The 22916-nt window shown below is 43.5% G+C and overlaps 1 protein-coding gene across 1 annotated transcript in view; it reads left to right on the top strand.

Moving 5' to 3' along the window:
- Positions 1-22916, top strand: part of ZNF827 (zinc finger protein 827) — a 167463-nt gene that overhangs the window by 135191 nt on the left and 9356 nt on the right. Inside the window, exons 9-11 of the mRNA XM_035022959.1 lie at positions 12433-12570; positions 14050-14221; positions 15280-15446. Coding sequence (XP_034878850.1) covers positions 12433-12570; positions 14050-14221; positions 15280-15446 — 477 coding nt within the window. The remainder of the gene's footprint in view (positions 1-12432; positions 12571-14049; positions 14222-15279; positions 15447-22916) is intronic.

The following is a 22916-nucleotide window of genomic DNA, read 5'->3' on the forward strand; positions in this document are numbered from 1 at the left end:
TGATTAAGAACCTGAACTTCAGCATGTGGGGAAGCAGGGGGAGGAGGTGAAGAGGGCACTAAGCTAAGACTGGTTCACTGCCAGTGAGGATTTTACTGTATGACACTAGGCAATTAGCTCACCCACACCTCAGGCTCTCTCGAAACTAGAAGGAATAATGTGCCTTCTTTTTAGTTCTCCCTAGTTCACAGAACGTGAGGCAAAGATTCTGCTGAGGGGAAGTCTCCAAAGAATGTTGAACTTTCATCATCAAAGTTAGAGGTAGTGGCTTTCTGTTATGGGGTGGGAAGAGGCACCACGAAGACAGGGACTTCTCAGTTTTGTCTGTTTGCACGTGATTTATATGAATTTACATCTATCGTACATCAATGCATATATTCCCTCCTTTGCCTATAGTTAGTGAAATCTTAATCAAATCAACAAGGATTTATTGTCTCCTATATTTAAGATCTGTGTAAAGATAGAGGAGAAATAGAGATGCTTTCAAAGATGACCAAATCAGAATATATAAGTAAACTACATATATACCACCTACAGTACTACAGGATACATAGCTGGAATATATTGCATTTTTAGTACAGTGGAAGGAAGTGCCACTGTTTGTTCAAATCTGTTATTTGATTTTTTAATAGTTTGGCCCATAGCTGAAATATACAATTGATATTTTTATATTTAATTTATTTGATTTCCATTCAATTTTCAAATGAAATGAAAGATACTTTTTTTTTTTTTTTTTAGATTTCTCCTTTTGCTGAACTATTTTGGAGTTGTATCATTGAGTATTATCTGTTTCTTCACATATTTTCAGGCCAATAGATATTTACATGTCTGGTTTGTGAGCCAAAAATCCATTTTTTTATTCTTTCAATCCTGAAATGATTAAATAGAAGTGGCTTAGATTTTCCATTTATTTCTGTCGATAAAGATAATGCCCTAACTTTCATATACAAGCTCAGTTCTTCAGACCGCTTGTGGTTAGGATATCTGTTTGGAATAGGATTAAATTTACTTTAAGCCTTCCGCAGTGTATTTAACAGGGACATTGGTGTTCAAGGCAGCTGATAAGACTGTGTTTTCTTCTGAGACCATAGAATGCAGTGACGCTTGCCACCTAGGAAAGAGAAAAATGAAACACATGACCCTGGCCTCCGTAGGACCTGGTCCAAATCAAGGTCATCAGCCTATGAAAATCTCCAAGCCTGCAGCTAGTCAGCCTTTTTCTACTTTGATACAGAGACTAAAGATCCTTCACAAAAACGAGTGACACACCCCATGGACACACCCAGAGGGTTACAGCAGTATAAGGGAAGCCAGAGATTACACGTTCCTCTAGGTTGAGTATCCTGGGTTCAGATCCTGGCTCTACCTCTGAGCAGCTCTGTGAAAACAGGCCGATTCCTTAATGGTTCTGAGCTTTGATTTCTCTCATCTATAAAATGAAGATAATAATGAGACCAATCTTAATGTATTGTTGTGAAGATTAAATGAAATAATGCAAGCACAGGACTTAGCACCGTGCCTGGAACAAAATAAGTGCTAAGTAAACCTTAGCCCAAGATATTCGAACTTCTGACAATGATATTATTATGGAGATGGCCTGATATATTTATTTTAAAAATAAAACATTTGCCAACTCTGTTACTTATTATCCTTGGTAACAAATTACCAGTGCTGCCAATCACTATGGCATACTTTCATAGGAAAATACTAACAATCTTTTCCCTTCTCTCCTAGCTAACAAGGTATTTCCCTATCCTGTCCTTGATCCCCACCTGGGGGGAAAATCATTAAATAAACCAACAAACAGAAATTTCCACCATATGAAAACACATAACTCTGTTTAATCAAATAGCATTTCTGGGTCAAGGAGAAAAATATTTGTGTCAGTGTTGCCTTAAGATGTTAAAGCTGACATCAACTAACATAAATTTTATAATGTGCTAAAGCCCAAGGTCAAGAGAAAGGCAAAATAGAAGAGTTATATTTTCTATTAATACAGAATTGAATAGATTAGGAGCAGAGAGAGAAGAAGACTAAAAATTTGAAACTGGTTGTAGTCACACAAGAATATTGCAGTGTCTTGGAGCTGATAAGGGCTTTAAGGAAATTTAGAAATCTTTAAAGGAATGGATGATATGATCAAAGCTTGTCCATAAGAAAAGAGGACTAGAATAATTGAGAATACCAGTGGATTCCAATCTTAGTGAAGAGAAGTGCAGAATCCCTAGAGGCTTACTTGAATAATATTTGGAAATGGCTGTGACTCGAATTTTAAAAGAAACATACTAAATATTTTTAAAGTACGGTAGAGGTGTGATGCATAGCACATCATATAATTTTAGGAGTAAGTGGACATTAAAATCTTCGTACCTTAGGAGGTATTCCGAAAGTCTGTATTTTCATATTTTATCGTATTCTCCTGTTTTCCTTTAGTTTATTCATCCCCACATCTATTCAGTAAATACATATTGAGCACCTAGTTCAACACTAAACAAGAGAAAAAAGATCCCTCTTTTTGCCCAATTCTATTTGCCCAGACAAGGATAATGTCTTTTTCTCAAGATGTTCTCATATGGGTCTATACTTTCTAATAATTCATAGAGGGAAACTCTTTCAGAGTTAAAGATTTGCCATCAAATCTTTAACTCTGGGGTGGGGTAGCTCCACACTTGAGTGCCTGTTTTTTCCTTCCCTAGGAAAAGTTGGAAAAATAGTCATTATAGGGTCTTATTCTGGGGCAAGTGAAAGCTGATCTAGAAGGAATTTGGTAATTAAAATTTATGTAATCAGTGTTCAGAGTTTTGATATGCAGCAAGCCGTCAGCAGTCAAGAGCTAGGAAGGAGCGGGAGGAAGTGGGCGAGAGAAATGAGGCGGAAGCTCTGAGTCCATCATTCTGTCCATTTAGATCCTGGGGGAAGTGTTTGGGTTGCCCCGATAAAGACAGACTTGTGTTTGCGATAGGCTGTCCCTTACCAGCTGGGTGACCTTGAATTCATTCTTCAACCTCCTTAAGCCTGCTACTCCTTTTTATTTTTTTTTTGTAAAATGGGAATGGTAATATCAGTAACTAATGCATAGTGCTGTTACAAGGTTCAATATAATATGTGTAACCTGCATAGTACAGTAGCTCACACAATGGTAAATCCTCCATAAACGTAAGCTGTTGTGTTCATTATGCATTATCTCCTTGATACACTTTTAACAAACTCTGATACTGTTTTGCATAATGGAGATAAACTGCCAAAATGGGGTGAAACTAGTTATACAGTTTAAGCCTTTCTCTGTTACAATTATGTTCAGCTTACCACAGTGACTTAACCAAATGGACATCTGGGTTTTTTTCCACATAAGAAGGAATTCCGAAATAGACAGGATAGGGCTGTGTGGCTGTTTGAGGACCCAGCCTCCTTCTGATTTTCTGCCTTACCAACCCTTATTAGATGCCTTTCATCTGCATGGTTGAAAGAGGGCTGCTCTACCTCCAGACATCTGAGGAAGAAGAGCCCAGGGTGAATGGCCTTTTTACAAGACTGTCATTTTTTCAGGGAGTGGGGGAATGTCAGAGACTCTCTACCCAGGAACTCCTACCTATATCTCATCGGCCCAAACTGTTTTTCCTGCCTAGCCCCTAACTGCAATGGAGGCTGGGAAGGGAAGAGCATGTTTTTAACTGGGCACATAACCACCCTAAAAATAAAATAACTTGTAGCTCTGTTAGATATTACATAAGCAATCAGCAGGGTCTGTTACAAAACCACAAGAAGGACATAGCTCCCAGACCTGATGGTTTTCTAACAAAGATTTATAAATGTCCTCAACATTAGGACATTCTGACAACATCTGCTGAGACTTTAAGTCCTACTACCGTCATGAAGAAGAGAGATGATCGCTGATCTATGGATTTGGCAAGATAATAACCAAAGTCCTTTAGATGCGACTCCTGGATCAATATTGTCAGTTTGCTTTCACATTGCAATGTAGAATCAGGTTGCCATTTAGTTCAACAATCATGATCTTGGTGATGTGACTGTCTCATGTATTCAATAAGCACTTGTTGAGGACCCACTGATCTTGGAAATGCAAGTAAGGGGAAAATGTAGACGCAGCATCCAAATTCCCAATGGATTTTTTTTTAAGTTAAGTTAGACAGAGGTGACAGAAGCTGGTGGTGATGCTCCATGTTTGGATGCTTAGAGAAGTTCCCTGAAGTGCTCAAGTTCTGTGTGATCAGCCTCACTGGAATTAGGGGTACCAAGTCCAAACCGTTTTTGATCACCAGAGGATTCGAGGTCCAGTTTTCTTCTATTGACTTAAAATGCCTTGCACAAACAACAACAACAAAAAAAACAGGTGTAGGAAGCATTTATGATTCTTTACCAGCTTAAGAGATTACAAGTCAACCAGTAAGGATTTCATTGAGGCTAACTATTGCCCAGCACTAAGCAAAAAATGTCATCCAACTTTTCTGGGTTGATCCCAGGATGTTTACTAAGAACCAGTTTCACAAACCATTCATGGTTGTAGACTTTGGCATTGATTTCTCAAGGCTGAAAGGAGCCCGAATGAGACTGTGGGGCAATTGCTTAAGTACTTTGGACTTCAGTTTCCTTAAATGTAAGAAGAGAACTTTGGAGAAGAGGATCCTTAAGGTGCTTCCCTGACCTAAAGTTTGGGGCAGGATGGAGCCTTCATAACTATGGAAGTCTTGATTCTGGTACAAGTTGTGGGGTGCCCTGGGGTGGGAGAAGGCCTGGAATTTATGCCTTGGTTTCTTCCTCATGGAAATATAAGAGTTGGATTCGAAGGAATCTGTGTCCTCTACTTGATCTAATGTTCTATTAAGTAGAGTTTGATAGAACTCCCTCCCAAATTCTACCAGCTGGGTTTATTTCACGGAAAGTTTTGGAGAAATGCTTGATGGGTTTCATCTTCTCAGGGCCTGTGCGTGGACTCAGAATTCTAAGTTTGTTAAGCAGTAAAGTTTGAAAGGAGCCTACAGAAGATCAAGCCTGTGAACTCCTATGCCTAAGAAGCACCACCCAGTGTTTTTAACTGGTCACAGATTGACCAAAACAATCACTAAATTCTGCTGTCCTAGCTGATCATTGAATTGAAGTCTTGACCGGCAGAAAATCCCATGCTTTGGCAGAATGTTTGCAATGGTCCTTAAAGGGGATTTGATTACACAAAGACCTGCAGAGAGGTGACCCTAGGGAACCTAATAGATCTGTTAGGACTAAGTTACCCTAAGTTGAAGTGACCTTTAAAAAGGAAAAAAAAAAACCTATTAAGGCTATAGAAGAACTGCAAGCACTAGAGCAAAGATGTCAACTTCCCCAAAGAGTCCTTCACCACAGCTGACTCCTTAATTCACAAGCAGCCCTCAGAAGGTGGCAGCTTGTTTTAAGCAGAGGCCTGCAGAGCTCATGCAACCAAAGGATGGAACCCACAGGGCCAGGATCTAACCAGATAATCACCTATCCAGGATTCTGACTCTAAATGCACAGGATTTCAGAATTTCAGTTGAGATCGGCCTTGAAACTCCAGGCTTGACAATGAAAGAAAGAAATGATCAAAATACCGTCTGTCATAATGGAAAACGCAGGCGGCCCCAGAGCCTCTTCCTCATGCAGCCGCCAATGCAGATTTAGTCAATCTGGACAGTTCTTCATGCGTTGAGGTCACATTTTGGCCAATCTTTTGCTTACGGCTTTAACCAAATAAAGCCTTCTCCTCTCCGCATTTCTCTTGCCAAAGTCAGGTTGAGAGATGGTTCTTTGAGAAGATTGTTTTGGCAGGAGATACAGAGATCTTCTCACACAGCAGAATGCACCAACAAAGCCAAACAGTTCACCAGTCGGGGGCTAACTGGTGTTCAAATGGAAAAGAAGCAAACTCAAGTCCTTTCCTTTGCCCTGCTTGTTCTTTTTTTGGTATGGTTTGCTGAGGGGTGGTGGTGGGGGGGGGGGCTTGTTTGTTTGTTTACCAAAAATGTGCCCCAAGTGTCAAATGAAAAGCCCAGGGGAATTTTCTTCAGGAATAACTAGTTTACCTCAGAGGGAAATGGCTTTTAGGATTTTCCCATCTGATCTTCCTCTTGTTCCTTCTTTATTCTGACTCTCGACATACTACAGTTTCTAACTTCTCTGTGGCTGGAAAAATTCTAGGCTGACACTTTCAAGAAGAAAAACGGAAAGAAATCTTAGTGTCTGTGAATTGTTGCTAAATCTGCACATGTCCACTTGTAACCAAGAATATTAAACTCAGAGCCAAAGGACAGGAGGAGAAGAAAAATCCCTTCCTTGTTTGTTGTAGACTTTGGCATGGATCCCAAAAGGCTTGGAGGAGCTTCCGTGAGCCCGAGGGTCTGAAGTCTCTGCTCTCCCAGAGGCATGAGCCAGGTTACCTGGGATAATTCACTTCTCTAGGCCTCAGTTTCCTTATAAGTAAAAAGAGAACACTGAAGGAGAAGATCCTTAAGGTTCCTCCCTGAACTAAGGTTTGGGGCAGGCTGGAGCCTTCATTACTATGGAAACCTTGATTCTGGTACTCAACCCTATACAAGTTGTGGGAGAGGGACTGGAATGTATGCCTTGGTTTCTTCCTCTTGGAAACGAAAGAGATGGATTCGAAGGAATCGGAGTCCTGTACTTGATCTAATGTTCCTTCGAGTCTGTCAGGCTCCCTCCCAGATTCTAGCAGCTGGATTTATTTCATGGAAATTTTTTGAGAAACACTTGCTGGGGTTCATCGTCCCAGGACCCGTGCATGACATGAAATGGTGCATCCCCTTGGATCTCTAGGTCATAAGAGACACAATTTGGCATACCGTCTCTTGGTCATTAGGCCTCATTATGAATGAGGGACCGCAAACAGGAAGAGCCAAGAGCCTCGTATTGGTGACTCTCCTTTCACTCAGATCCTGTTTTTCCAAGTGTACCGTGGGGATAAAAGGGCTTGCTCCTGTGTACGTATTTATGTCATGTAAAACAGAAACCAGTTTAAGAAAGAGGGAAGGTCCCAAATGATAATCAAGACAAAAGCCACAGGTGGGAAAGTAGAGAGAAAAACATCTGATCAGATAAAACTGAGTAGTCAGGAATTTGTGGAAATAATTAATGGATATCCTAGGAATCAGAGCCTAAGACGATGAAGATAAATAAAATGCTTTGTAGGAGACAAAATCCTCTGAGACTCTCTATAAAAAAAGGTATCATTAAAGGATGATTTTGCTCTAAAAGAAATGAAGAAAATCATTATTCACAGCTACTTAAGATAATGAAACAAATGCTAAGGGATATGGGAATAAAGATGGAGAAGAGCAAAAAATGTTTTAAAATAATACCTATATTCCAAACTGTTTCTTGACTATTAACAGTTTAAAAGAACAGTTACTATCATGTGGAACTTTCTGCTAAATGTTATACTTCAATAAAAGTTTTATAAAGCAAATTCCTTATGAATGTAAAAGAAGCTAAGTTTTGTTTTTTAGCAGAACAGAAGAAGATAATTGAGGTGGAAATGTGCTCAGCTGGCTTATGCTCGTTGCTACTAATAATGAATGTGAAGAGTTCTTCATAGGGTGCTGGGCTTCTGGGTTAACTGATCAACAAAGTCTGCCAAAGAGTTTGTCTTGGAAAGAATAATCTTCTGGCTTATTGTTATTGGGAGGAAGTAAGGATATAGAACCTTTGGGGTATGGCTCAGACCCGCAGATATTTTCTCTAATAAAATCCTTAAGTCACAGTTCTTGGGTTGAGTTAAAACACCTATTCAAAAGGCAAGTAGCCTTATTTTCACCCTGAATTGGCCATAAACCTTAACAAATGCCATCTCCGGGCCTCAGTCTTTCCCACTATAAAAGAAGAATAGTGTTTATTCCCTGCCTCACTTAGATGCTTTCATTCAGTCATTCAAATAGTCAGCACATCTATACTACACACTTGTTATGTATCAGGCACTGTGCTATTGCTGAGGACGCAGAAGTCAATCACGTAGAACCCCTTCCGCTCGATGACTCACGTTCTAATAGGGAAGGGGGGCTAGAGAACGCATTTACCGAGCGCCGCTGCACGTTGGACGCACTGGCTGCTGTATGTGAGAAAGACGTATGTAATATAGAAGATATGTCAACAAATAATATAATAGGTAAAGTGGTGCAATGAAAATACTCATAAAAGTGCCTTGGGACAGAGGAGGGGAAATGAGTCATTCTGCCTGGGGCCTGGGGAATTGGGGAAGGTTTACTGAGGAGATGAAATCTGCGCAGGGCTTGACAAGGAGGCGGACTTGGTTGTGTAGAACAAGGGCTGGGATGGGGAGGGGTTTCTGGTGCAGGTACAACTGATTCAAAAGCACTGAGGGCTTCAAAGGGACTGGTTCGTTTTCCAAAAGGACAAGCGGCTCACTCTGCTGAACATTTGGGTGTTTGGGGGTGAAGTGGGGAGCTGAAGGCGGGAGTTGGTTGGAGAAGGATTGTGAAGGATTGTGACACTCTTCAGAAGGCACTCGAAGGAGCCTGGCCTGGAGGGGCCATTGGAATACAGGACAAGACACATCAGATTTGTGCCTCTGAAAGACCATTCTAGAACCAGTGAGGGGGGCTATTGGGATGGAGAGGGGCTGTTCAGGAGGCTTTAGCAGCAATCTTGGTGAGAGGTGATGACTCAGTTCTGGTAGAACTGAGATCCCAGAAGGATCTTTGAGATATTTGAGATCTTTCGTTTGTTTGTTTCCAGAGTTTTTAAAAAAATCAAATAATAGAAAAACTTCACATAAAAATATGTCAATCTTAACATAATAAAATAAAATTTAAAAAATATATGTCAGTCTTAGCTTCCACAGTGTTGTACACACACACACACACACACACAAATCAGAACATGAAATCTTTTTGCTAAACTTGTAGCCTATCACTGCAGTGATAGCCATGCCAACTCATTCGGGTCCCAGGACAGCGATGGCGCTGGGTGTCTACATCTATGAACCAGGATACTCGCTGCTGCTGTCCCCACAGTGGTCTCCCTAATGTGGGGTTACAGTCACTATTGCTAATTCACAGAGACTAGTACAGGCCTACGTATCCGTTTTTATAAATATTTCTTTATCAATAGGCTCACAATTTAAGTATCGTAAAATATTTTTTTAAAGATTTTTTTTCTTATATTCATTTGAGAGAGCGTGCAGTGAGAGTACGAGCAGGAGGGAGGGTCAGAGGCAGAGGGAGAAGCAGGCTTCCCGCCGAGCAGGGAGCCCGATGCGGGGCTCGATCCCGGGACCCTGGGACCATGAGCCGAGCCGAAGGCAGATGCTTAACGACTGAGCCACCCAGGCGCCCCAGGATCATGAACTATTTCTGATAACGGTCAATCATCAAGAACAAGAGACAGAGGAGCTACTCTGTTCTGGCATGCCCCTCGAGAGCCTGCTGACAATTCTCAGGGGTAATGCGGGCCAGTCCTGCTTTGGAAGGGCAGACCGTAGACCTTCCCAAGCTCGTCCTTGCTCGGTGCCCATCACATTCAGATCTCCATCTAGAACCAGACGGACAGCTTTTGGTGACTGACTGAATGTGACAAAAGAGAGGGAAGCAGGAATCCAAAAAGGTTCTGCAGTTTCTCACGTGGCACTGGAGTGACTCCTTGCACAAGCTTCCTTGCAATTCCACGAGGAGAGGAGCAGGCCCTTTACCTGGGTGCTTGTTTTGTCAAAATGACGCTCCCCTCCGCACTGCGCTCCACCACCTGGAGCCTCACCTGGCTGTGATTTCCAGGTCATGTTGTGGGCCAGCTGCAAAGGGCCTGTGGTTCCTTGTTCCCACCTGTGAAGGGAAAACGAGTGGCTGCTGGTGGGGAGAGAAGCTGGTGTAGACAAGGCTCGGGTCCCGGCCGGGTCCTGAAGCCTCTGGCGGCTTCACTGTGACTGGAGGGTGTGCTTCCCGCCTTCGCTGCAGCAAATATTCATATTTTTAATAGTTTTCTAAGGCCCGTGGAGGGAAGTGGCCTTCTTATGAGGCGTCAGCTTCTCAAGTGTGCGACTGATACTTGAAAGAATTACTAGGAGACTTCTTTATTTTTAATTGCATCAACTTGTTTGGTACGTGACCCAGTTGATTCATTCTTGTTGTGAATGTTATTGGAAGACCTGGTACCCTCTTGACCTCTCCTTGGAAGTATGACTGGTGCCCTCCTTTGAAGTACCATTTCGATTACACACTTAAAAGGAACTACGAAAATGCCCTCTCATGGCAGCGTGGCTGAAATGGCCACTGCTTGCTTGGGCTCAAGGACGGTCATCGGAGAGTGGTTCTTGTGTCCCCCACAGCTCAGCGGCCAGGACCTCCCTTTTCGCCTACCCCCTTCCCCCCGGATTCTGCCCCTCACCCCCCGCCCCCGGGAGGGTTTTAGTCACAGGGTCCTGCTTTAATAAGACGGGCTGTTCTCCCTGAGGCCCAAAGAGCTGTGTTTTAACAAACACAGATAAATCAATAAATGTGCCTTATCAGCGTTGGGATCGCTGGCAGGTGCCTCAGAGCAAACAGGACTGTGATGCCCCCATCACCCCCCACCCCCCTCTGCCCCAGACATACTCGTATTGGTTTCTGCTCATCCTTAGATTACACTATCTGGCAAATCCGCATTCAAACAAAAACTGGTCCCGCCCACTCGCCCAAATGCAGGTGCAAGCCTGTATCTGGGGAGTAGTTTTAACCAAACTGTGGGAAATAAAGTTCTCCCTTCTGAGGTCTCTGTCCAGTGGTCTGAGCATTTTCATCCACGTGGATCTTCCGAAAAGTTCTTTCTACCATTTAATTATCGCCGCTTGGCATCCGGTTCCATAAAGCAACATCTGGTGTGCCTTAAAAAGATTCACGATCATTCACCGAGGTAAAGGACAAGCTGTCAACTCAGTAAATTGTCTTGTTCTTCAGAGAGAGACCTTTAAAGGCCTCTTAGTGGCCCAGACAAGGGTCCCCTTCAGTCCTTTTTGGTATTCTCTCTGTCACCCGTCTCCTTATATTACTGTAGAAGTTATGTTTGTGCAGCCCATTTAGAGTTCAGTGGGAAGAAATACAGATGAGAAAATCAGAGGGAATCCTGTGGATGATGATGAGAAAATAAAAACTTTTTAAGATGACAAGAGGGGGGGATGTATTAATGTCCACACATCTCAGTCATGGCTGCGAATTATGTACAGATAACTGGCAGCACTCATCACTTTCCCTAATTGGATGAGACCTTCGGGGAAATTCTAGTTGTGCCCTCCTGCCTTGGGGAGTGTTATGTGGAGTAGCGTCTGCGTCCATTGAGTCTGCTATGACAAAATACCACAGACAGGCTAGCTTATAGTAACAGTAGAAATCTATTGTTCACAGTTCTGGAGGCCAGAAGTCTGAAATCTGGGTGCCAGCATGGTGGAGTAGGGCCCTCCTCCAGGTCCCAGACTGCCTACTGCTCGCTGTGTCTTCACATGGCAAAAGGGGCAAGAGAGTTCTCTGGGGGCCTCCTTTGTAAGAGGCTCACCCCCATTCATGAGGCTCACCCTCACGACCCAGTTATCTCCCAGGGTGTGACCTCCTAATACCCTCACCTTGGGCATTAGGGTCTCAACATATGAATTTGGGGGGCGGGGACACAAACATAGCAAGTAGGATGCAGTTGGCATCACCGAGTCTGTAACATTAGGTTCCTCATTAAGGATTCGGCACAACCCAAAACATAGGGCAAAACTTTTCTTCATAAAGGGCAGTGGAAGTGTATTTCCTTCAAAGGATCGAACTATTTGTTTTCCCATCAGAATCTGAGATTTAGGGGCGCCTGGGTGGCTCAGTCGTTAAGCGTCTGCCTTCGGCTCGGGTCATGATCCCAGGGTTCTGGCATCGAGCCCCGCATCGGGCTCCCTGCTCCGAGGGAAGCCTGCTTCTCCCTCTCCCACTCCCCCTGCTTGTGTTCCCTCTCTCGCTGTCTCTGTCAAATGAATAAAATCTTTAAAAAAAAAAAAAAAGAATCCGAGATCTGGCACTCTCTGTATACCGTCTTGTGGCAAGAGTGTGCATGTCTGGAGTTTTAACATGCCACTCAACCATTCACTCACTTAGCAAATACTGAGTACCGACTGTATACTGCGCACAGTGCTAAAGCATGCTACCAACCTACTGGAGGGTTTGGTTGGCTGACCTTTAGTGACAGAGAGAGAAAACACTGGAGACTTGGCTAGAACTGGAATCCATTTGCCACCACAACTTTCAAGAATAGCCTTCTTAGAAACAGGAAATGAACACAAAGACCAGAGGTTACTGGGACTTACAGGCAGTTACCAGCCACATTCTTCAGAAGGAAGCCTGTGCTAAAGTTCTGAAGAATATTGACTAAAATGAAATTTGTTCATGATGCCTTGTTTGCCCCTCATGATGCTTTGCTCTTTTGGCCCAGACACAGACAAGATAGTACTAGAGGCAGGAAACGGATTGCCATCCTGGAAATTCAATGACCAGCTTTTCCCGTGTGACGTGTGTGGGAAAGTGTTTGGCCGACAGCAGACGTTGTCCCGACATCTCTCGCTGCACACAGGTGAGTCAGGAACGCACTCGGATGCCCTTGACACTCTGGATCACCAGCTTCTCTCTTCTCAAGAAGCTGAGTTTCTCTGAGTGAATTATAACAGGAAGAGGCAGAAATGTTTCTGTCCTGACCTTTCAAGCCACTGTACCTGGTGCGTTCAAAGGCGGCCCTGGAAACGATTTATATTGAAAGTAGGATTGGTGAGAAAAGAGAGGCATGTAGGTGTATCCGGGTGATATTCCAGCACTCTAAGCACCATACTGCTCTCATCTTGAGGGTGCGGGGGATGGGGCTGCCCCCCCACCCCATCTCATTGGTTTCATCTTAGCGTGGTAAATGGGAGCAGCTGAGGGACAGAGCAGCTGATGGGGAAACAGTTGCTATCTTTACCTTCATGTAATAGTAGAGAAATGTGCTTGGTTCTACGTGTTGCGAAAGGGAAGGCAACCAAATTAAGGAAGGATAAAGGCGGAATAAATAGTAACTTAATTAATGCAACGAAAATCAGTTCCTTCTCCCCCAGAAGAACGAACTGTACTTTATCTGCACCGCGGGGCTCCTCCCCTAGCCCCACCAAGCCCCGGGCCGCCAGCCCTTCAAATGTGGGGGACTATCCCTAGTAATAATGCTGATGCCTTACATTTTGTTGGGGAAAAACTTCATTCCTTATTCTCTGCTGTGAAGTAGATAAGACTGGGTATTCTTTAAAGCCAAGCCCAGTAATACAAAGTAAGAATCAGGGATAGAAAATGAAGTTGCTCATTGCTTTTTCTGCCCCCGTCGGCCACCTTTATCTGCACAATGAAAGCAAAGCCTGCTCCTTTTACTATAATTTGCTTGATGAATCGAATGAATTCAGAATGCCACTCTGCAGAGAGTCCTGAAACGTTGTCAGTTTTACGAGAGGGTTTTCATTAGGAAATAAATTGGAATTTTTAATTTTATTTACGTAAAATGAAAATTGCCCATTAAGTCATTTCACACGAGTCATATTTTTGCCCCCTTTAATTTCATTAGTTTTTGATTTCTTGGCTGCTGTAGGCCTGGGGCTTAGGGAAAATGATGGGGCTTCTCTTACACCAGTCCTAGGAAGGCTGCGTTCCCCTCCCCTTTCTCCAGCCAAGCGCCCACCCTCGGCTGACACGTGGGGAGTATGTGCGCACACGCACACTCACACATACACGATATTCTTTTAGCCCCTGTGGGGCTCCCCTTAGCAGGAAGAGGGACCTGTGGGTGTCTAGGAAAAAGCAGATGGTCCAGTTGTCCTGGGACTTGCTGTAATCTTTGAAAGTGCTGATAAATACAGCAGTGACCTGCTGGATAGAGACTGTTAGATACTTATAATTCCTAGGGGTTCCCTTGGTCCCCATTTGAAATGAGATTTGAACCCTCCTTTTCCTGCAGAGCTCTAAGCGGCCGCTTGCAAGGTGTTGGGTGTTCATTTTTAAGAGCAGTTTGGGCTGTTTCCCTTTGCTTCCCCCGCAGAGGAAAGAAAATACAAATGCCACTTGTGCCCGTACGCGGCCAAGTGTCGTGCGAACCTGAACCAGCACCTGACCGTCCACTCGGTGAAGCTGGTGAGCACGGACACGGAGGACATCGTCAGCGCCGTCACCTCTGAAGGCAGTGATGGGAAGAAGCACCCTTATTATTACAGGTGAGCGGTGAATGGAACCGTGCCCAACTTTCTCGAACACTCCCCGCCCGTGTGCTAGGGCCTACGTGATGAGATGTCTCTCCTCAGTCACAGTGCAAACCTTCGTTGTAATATTTGCTCTGCTTAGACTGAACCCGGAAGCTGCGCTGACTCCTCTCTTGGCCTGGGTGGCCCTAGTAGAATTAATGGAAAGGGAAATGGTCTCGGAGGTGGCTCTCTGGGGTGGAGCTCCAGAGAGCGGCAGGGCTCTGGGGGTTATTAGCTTTTAGGTTTGTGCAGCTGGGAAGTTTCCATCTTTGTAACAGAGCACCTTGCTGCTACCTGAGAACTGTCCTACGGAGAAAAAGAGTAGGAAAAATAAATCTGAAAACTCTGGGGAAATCGCCCTGAAAGCGTTGCATATTTTCCCGTGGTCGTGTTGTCTTCAGTACCTGGAATTTTATGTTTCCCTTCCACATTCGACCATGAATCAGTATTTGGTTTGGTTGCTATAAAATCCCAAGGGTCAGCATCTTGCCCAAGAGGCAGGCCGTACAGATTGGGGGAAACCTGCTTTTGTGTGGAATGTCTCCATGGATGGGTGGCTTCTATTGGGAACTGTCACAGACGGGACTTGCTCCTGCTTGCAGTGCCGTCTGAGGACCTGCATGTGCCTTCATCGGTACACCGAAGGTTCCCAGAGCCAGAGAGAGGCTCACTGGGTATGCTGGGTGCCCCGAATTTATCAGTGGATCAGCACCGCTAATATCCTGGCAAAGCTGCACCGCATCTCTTTGCCCAAGGGAATCCGTAAGGTGATGTGTGGCATCTGGAATCTGTAATTTTTAATTACCTTTATGATTATGATTATAGCGTGTATGGGATTGTTATGTTATGCCGGCACTTAATCCGTTTGGCACAGTGACTACTGCAGAGGCCTCCCAGAAAGCCGAAGAATTTTCTAATGCAAAACGTTTAGGCGGGAGGAAAAACATGTGTAAGAGTCCAGCTTTCTGAGTGGACCACAAAGTATCACTCTTCTCTCTCCCCCTTTTTTGTTTTGTCGTCCCCTCATATAGCTGTCATGTGTGTGGATTTGAGACCGAGCTCAATGTCCAGTTTGTCAGCCACATGTCACTCCACGTGGACAAGGAGCAGTGGATGTTTTCCATCTGCTGCACCGCCTGTGACTTTGTCACCATGGAGGAAGCAGAGATAAAGGCTCACATTGGCACCAAGCACACAGGTGACCATCACTGTCGGTCCTTCTCTCCTCCATCCCCCAGCCACCCCAGAGTGCTTGCCCACCTGGCAGATGCATCACCGTCACCAGGCGACGCGGACCTCTCCTTCCTCCGAAGGAAGGACTCTCCCAGGGTAGCAGAGCCCCGTTGCGCAGGGTTCGCCTTTCATTTAAGGCGCTTGCCGTTCTGGTTCACGTCTTCCTTTTCATGATGTTAACATTGTGACTTCACCATGCAATTATCCTCTCACAACTGAGGGTTACAAATGACACCAAGGTGGAGTCATTAAGTGAGAATGAGGAGGAGCCCCTCCACTCCCCTCCCCACCCCCCACCCCACCCCCCAGGCATTTTGTGGTGCTTACAAATTACAAGCTGATGTTGCTAACTGCCAGCCCTGGGTGTTGGCTCAGCCACTGGCGTCACTGGTACTTGAAGGATTTGGGTAAGGGGAATTTCCCAGACAGTTGTGCTGACCACATGCTCGGCCAAGAAGGAGCTCTCTGTGCTTTAACCGGCCGCCTTGGTTCCGTGGTGCCAACAGCAATAAAAGCTTGCTTTTGTCGTAAGTTGAGCAGCCATGACTTGGAGGTCTGCAGAGAGCCCTTATGGTGGGTGAGAAGGTGCCATTTTTACAGTTGGTTGTCTGGCTCTCACATTAGCACCGTGGGCAGCAGGTGAGCTGGGAAACCCATGTCAAAGACAAACTAAATTCAACATTTCTGGAGTGGCTAATGAAGGGAAAGGCCAGCCTGTCTTCCATTTCCACTGGCTTTTCAGATATTCTTTTTTTTCCCTCTTTTCTGTGACTCTCCTATTCTTCTAACCCTCTCCGCCCCAAGTGTGTCTAAGCCCAGTCAAGAACCTTCTCCCCAGGCCACAGCCCCTCTACCACCACCCCACCTCAAGGAAACCATAGAAACCATAATGGCTGGAAAGCAGTTGGATGTAGAATCGCTTCATTGTCATCGATAGAAACTTCACATTCACAAGTACCCAATGCAAACACACTCACTGCCACTGGGAACACAGAGATCTTGTTCCCTCTGAGGTGGAGGGGCTCCTTGTCTACCTGGGAAGAATATTCTCATTTGTTATCACAGAGAGCCAGAGTGAAATGCATTAAGGAAGTTGCTTTTTTAGTACAGTAGAAGCCTTTAACACTGCTGCTATTAGGGAATAAGGTTATAAGCTTTTTATAGGCTTTTTTTAGCCAGGGAAACTAACAGAGTTTGGTGGTTTTTTGTTTTGTTTTGTTTTTTGTAAGGGCCAGATAGCGAATATTTTAGGCTTTCAGGCCATACAGTTTCTGTCACTACATTCATTGGAATGAGCTGAAATTTGAAAGTAGAGTGGACAGTACACAAAAAAGTGGGCCTGGCAGTGTTCCAATAAAACTTTATTTACAAAAACAGGAGGCTAGATTTGGCCAAAGGACCCCTTTTAGAAGCTAATGGTCTTCACAGCAAGGATTTCTTGCATGCGGTTGCTGTTCTGAAGTGTTTGAATTTGACCCAAGATATGTCCATCTAAATCTGTTAATTAATAAGCTGTATAGTTATAAAGTTATGATATAAAGCAGTATATATGCTATGTGATACATATTATACTGTATACCCCCAAGAATAGGAAGCTTATCTAAGTTGCCATTGTCTCTTGAGCACCTGGGCCAGTGCCTGCACCGTGTAAGTGCGGAGTAAACGTTCATCCGGTAAATGAGTGTATGTGTGCAAGCACACTTACACACATCTGAGTGCGTTAAGCAAGAAAGTTATTCCAACGTGGCCCTTACTGAACCCTGAGAGTCTACCGACTTATGCATATTATCTATGTGGAAGAAGTTACTGGGGATGGAGGGAAACACACTTTGGATTCTAGACCCTAGTTCTAGACCCCATGTTACCATAAATAGCACTGCAAATGTAGACACTCATTTAACTTCCCTGGGCCTTCATCCATTCCCTGACTTTTTGAATGTGCAGGAGATGCCCAACAGGCATAAAGTTCTCTAATTCTGTGGACCTTGTTCTCTGATATGATTTACCTGTCATAGGAATGGGCACCTTTTATTTCGGTCCCCTAGGAAATCTGCAGTGCTTTCTTGTTACAGACGTGAAGTTGTGATCTCCAGGATGAGCTCTGTCTCCCACAGAATCCATGTGCTTTCCATACTTCCTTCCTGGCTACTCTTACCCAGGGCACACTGGTGAGCAGGGTGCTGAGTGGGTATCTGAGGAACTGCCCTCTGTTTAGGTAGTTTCTTCCCAGTGACCCCTCCTCACCCTCTTGCTCCCACTCCCTCGCTCTTTGTGTCTGCAGAGAACAAGGGAAAGATACTCCCTCGGGTGCTCCCAATGTCCTTGATGCAAATTTGGCTGCAGTGTTTAAATGCTGCCATAACAGCATTGAGGAACCTGAATAGCTATTTGGGAAATACAGCCATCAATACTTTACCTCACACCGACACCAAAATAAATATCAGGCGACTTACATAATCCCCGTTAGCAAATCAGCCCTAGAAAAGCTTGAAGAAAATAGAATGTTTATCAGACTTCCAGAGTGAGGAGGATTTGTGAAAGCTTAAGTGATTCAAGAAATGGCAAAAGAAAAGAATCAAGAGATTTGCTGCAAAAGAATATCTTCTTCTCTTCGCAAAAGAAAAGGAAAAGAGAAGGAAAACAAAACCAAAAAACCAGTCTGAAGAGTGTGTTTGTAAAAATGACAAAGGCTGATACATTTACTGCATAGAAAATTCGTATAAACTGGTAAGAAACCCTTCAGGTCTCCAAGTGAAGAATTTACAAAGGACATAAACAGTTAATACACAAAAAAGAAATAAAAGCTAACCACTCGACAAAAGGAAAAATATTTGACCTCACTAGCCATCAAATTAAAACTCAAGAGTGGCTTACATTTCACCGATTGCATTAGGAATGTGTTTTACAGCATTACCCATGGTCATTGGATGCTGCTGATACTTTTATGGCCATGACCCTACAGAGTGGGAGAACTTTTGAAAACTACTTAGGTAGTATAGACCAAGAGGCTTGAAAATGCCTGTAACTCAGTAATCCTTCTGGGAGAATCTCCATAGGGAAAAAAATCAACAATGGAATATTAATTTTCTTTTTTTTTAAGAGTTACATATGATTTGTAGCTTTCTTTTCTTAAGATTCATTTATTTATTTTAGAGAGTGTGAGCATGCGAGTGAACAGGGGGAGGGGCAGAAGGAGAGAATCTCAAGCAGACTCCCCACTGAGTGCAGAGCCGGACATGGGGCTCGATCTCACAACACTGAGATCATGACCTGATCCGAAACCAAGAGTCAGATGCTTAACTGACTGAACCACCCAGGTGCCCCTAACACTATCATTTAAAACCATTAATTAATAATTATTTTCATAAATTTTGAGAGCCAACTATGTGCCAGCATGGGAAAATACAGTGTTAATGGTTGTTATTATTATTTATAAATATTGTATGTTATATATATATATTTTTTAAAGACTTTATTTGACAGAGAGAGACACAGTGAGAGAGGGAACACAAGCAGGGGGAGTGGGAGAGGGAGAAGCAGCTTCCCGCCGAGCGGGGAGCCCGATGCGGGGCTCGATCCCAGGACCCTGGCTGGGATCATGACCTGAGCTGAAGGCAGGTGCTTAACGACTGAGCCACGCAGGTGCCCCTATATGTTATATTTTATAATAATAATAATAATACATTCTTCTATAATGCATGCAATGAGCCAGGCATTGTTCTTGGTGCTTTATGTATAAAAACCTGTTTGATCCCCACAACAAACATATGAGGCTGCTGATATTAACCCCATTTTTAAGATGAGATCATTGAAGCACTAAATTAAATCCTTTCTCTTAAGTTATTCAGCCATTAAATGATACAGGTGGCATTCCAACTCAGGTATTCTGGGGGTGCCTGGGTGGCTCAGTCGGTTAAGCTGCTGCCTTCGGCTCAGGTCATGATCCCAGGGTCCTGGGATCAAGCCCCACGTCGGGCACCCTGCTCAGTGGGGAGTCTGCTTCTCCCTCTCTCTGCTCCTCCCCCCCAGCTTGTGCTCTCTCACTCACTGTCTCTCTCTCTCTCTCAAATAAATAAATAAAATCTTTTAAAAAATATCAGGGTGCCTGGGTGGCTCAGTCATTAAGCGTCTGCCTCCGTCCAGCTCAGGTCATGATCCCAGGGTCCTGGGATCGAGCCCCGCATTGGGCTCCCTGCTCGGTGGGAAGCCTGCTTCTCCCTCTCCCACTCCCCCTGCTTGTGTTCCTGCTCTCGCTCTCTCTCTCTCTGTCAAATAAATAAATAAAATCTTTAAAAAAAAAGAATCAAACTCAGGCATTCCGGATCTGAAGTCCTTATTCTTAACTACTATGCAATTAGCAGCAACAATTTTAAAATAGATATGCTTACTTCTAAAAAAATTGAAAGTACATCAAAAATGTAATGGTGTTTATATTGAGGCAGCAAGACAACTGATAATTTTTATGGTCTCAATTTATCATTTTGTGTCATGTTAGATTATGAACTCTTTAGGTTTTTTTCAAGTTCTCTTGAGCGGGCTGTCCTAATGTATGAGGTTGCATTACCTGTGCACGGATGTCCTTCACCAAGAATCTTTGTGCTGCTGAAAATGAATGACCCCTTGGATCAGTGAGCCATGGACTGAGTTGACAAGGGCACCCCAGCTCACTCCCTGCAGAGCCAGGGGAGATGAGGACTGAGAGCAGAGGAAGCGATGTGGGGTAGGGATCACAGCTTGAGCGGACTGGGCTATTCCCCCACACCGGCTCACAGAGCAGCCGCCTTGGCACCTGTATGTTTATACATTTATTAATTTAGACAGCTCTCTCCAGTGTCTTAAGCCTCAGGGTACTTGCCGCTATTGTTAAAGGCGGTAATTAAAATGATAGGTTTTAACTCTAAAAACTAATTTAAAATAATCACTTGCTGGGGCACCTGGGTGGCTCAGTCGTTAAGCGTCTGCCTTCGGCTCAGGTCATGATCCCGGGGTCCTGGGATCGAGCCCCGCATCGGGCTCCCTGCTCTGCGGGAAGCCTGCTTCTCCCTCTCCCACTCCCCTTGCTTGTGTTCCCTCTCTCGCTATCTCTCTGTCAAATAAATAAATAAAATCTTTAAAAAAATTTTTAAAAATAAAATAATCACTTGCAAGATTCTTTGGATAAGACCCACCTTAGAGGATGGATTTGGTGAAGCAATAGACTCAGGGCCCCTACTGACTCTGTTTGTCTACAAAATGTGACTAACCTGGTTAAATATTTAGATAAGCGACTGGCAATGATGGTGCCAGCTTTCACTAGCTTCCTTGTACCAAGGGGGGTCTATACTTTAAAGGCATATTCCCTCCCTCCTTGTGGGTCAGTGAGTGAGGTCACATAGTGTCTTTCCAGGAACCAAGTTCCATCCTGCTGGGAACAAGATTTTTAAAATTGTAAACTGAAGTAAACGCTGTCTTCCCTGGACATAAGTGCAGGTTTGCTGGGAACAAGACTTGGAAACATTGCAAGAGGGTAAATATTTCTTCCTTCCTCTTTTAAAAAAAAAAAATTTTAAATTGGACAAGTAATTGATGGTCACTTTAGAAAATTCTGAAAACCAAATAAAAGAAAACAAACATACCGCTGATCATTTCACCCACTAGCTGTCACCACCATTACAGCTTTGTTTACTTCTGGACTTTTTTATGCCTGTATATAATATATGATTTGTTTTTTTTAAATCTCCTGATAAAGTTCATTTCTAGAGTTCACAGTCACTAGATTACTTAATTGACTGATTTGAAGGGAACTGACGCACAGTCTCCCTGTATTTCCTACCCTAACCTAAAATGATGGGCCTGCTTCAATCTCGTTTGGGGAGAAATGACATCTTAACAGTATCGAGTCTCCCAAACCATGAACAGCATAGAACCTTCCAGTTATTTGGGGTGTGTAATGTACATCGTTAATTTATTACAGTACATGTTCAAGTGATATTGTACCTTTTCATGTGCAGTGTAAGATCCTCACAATAGCATACTTCCCTGTCTCCTCTCCCAGCCTTTATGCTATTGCTGTCATATTTTACTTATTTATGTTATAGATCCTCTATGACATTATTCTTTTTTAACAAAATCACTTTGATTCTCTTTTAGAGAGATTTAAATAAGAAAACTCAGGTATTTGGCCATGGAGTTGCCATTTCCTGTGCTCTTCATTCTTTTGTGTAGATCCATTTTTACTTTTGGTGTCATTTTCCTTCTGCCTCAAGAATTTCTTTCTATTTTTTTCTTAATATTTTTATTTATGTATTTGACAGAGAGAGACACAGCAAGAGAGGGAACACAAGCAGGGGGAGTGGGACAGGGAGAATCAGGCTTCCCGCGGAGCAGGGAGCCCGATGCTGGGCTCGATCCCAGGACCCTGGGATCATGATCTGAGCCGAAGGCAGACGCCCAATGACTGACCCACCCAGGGGCCCTCAAGAATTTCTTTTAACATTTTTTGTAATTCTCGTCTGCTGGCGATGAATTCTTTCCCCCTTTTGGGTGGGGAGGGAAGCTTCATTTTTGAAATCCATTTTCACAGAGTATGAGATCTCAGATTGACAGCTGTTCCCTTCAGCACTTTAAAGATGGCACTCCACTACTTCTCGCTCGCATTGTTTCCCGTGAGAAATCTGCTGTCATCCTTATTTTTGTTCCTCTACACAGAATGTATCCTTTTTCCTTAGGCTGCCTCTAGGGATTTTTTTTTTTCTTTATCACTGGTTTTGATATCCCTTGGTATAGATTTCTTCATCTTTCTCATGCATGCCGTTCATTTTGCTTCTTGGATCTGTGGGTTTATGGTTTTCCCCAATTTGAAAAAGTTTTGGCCTTCTCAGATTTTTCTGCCCTTCCCACCCCATCAGGGACTCCAGTTAAATTTATATTAAGCTACCTGAAGGCATCCCACAATCCACTGATGCTCTTTTCATTTTTATGATTCTTTTTTCCCTCTGTTTCATTGCAGATAATTTCTATTACTATTACCTTCAAGGTTCACTAATCTTCTGCCATGTCTAAATTGCTGGTAATCCCATCCGGTGTATTTTTCATCTCAGATGTTGTAATTTTCATCTCTAGAAATTTGATTTGGATCTTTTTTGTATCTTTCATATCTCTATTTAACTTTTTCAATATATAGACTATAGTTATAATAACATTATGTCCCTCTCTGCAAATTCTAACAACTGTGTCAGTTCTGGGTCAGTTTTGACTGGTTAATTATTCTCCCCATTTTAGGTTGTGTTTTCTTGTTTCTTGGCATGCCTGCTAATCTTTGTTTGGATGTCAGACATTGTGATTAGCCTTCCTGGGTGCTGGATATTTTATATTCCCATAAAAATTCTTGACCTTTGTTTTAGGATGCAGTTAATTACTTGGAAAATTCGACTCCTTTGAGTCTTGCTTTTGTGAC

Source organism: Mirounga leonina, unplaced genomic scaffold (genome assembly GCF_011800145.1).
Source record: "Mirounga leonina isolate KUSES-001 unplaced genomic scaffold, KU_Mleo_1.0 Mir_176, whole genome shotgun sequence".
Taxonomy (NCBI): domain Eukaryota; kingdom Metazoa; phylum Chordata; class Mammalia; order Carnivora; family Phocidae; genus Mirounga; species Mirounga leonina.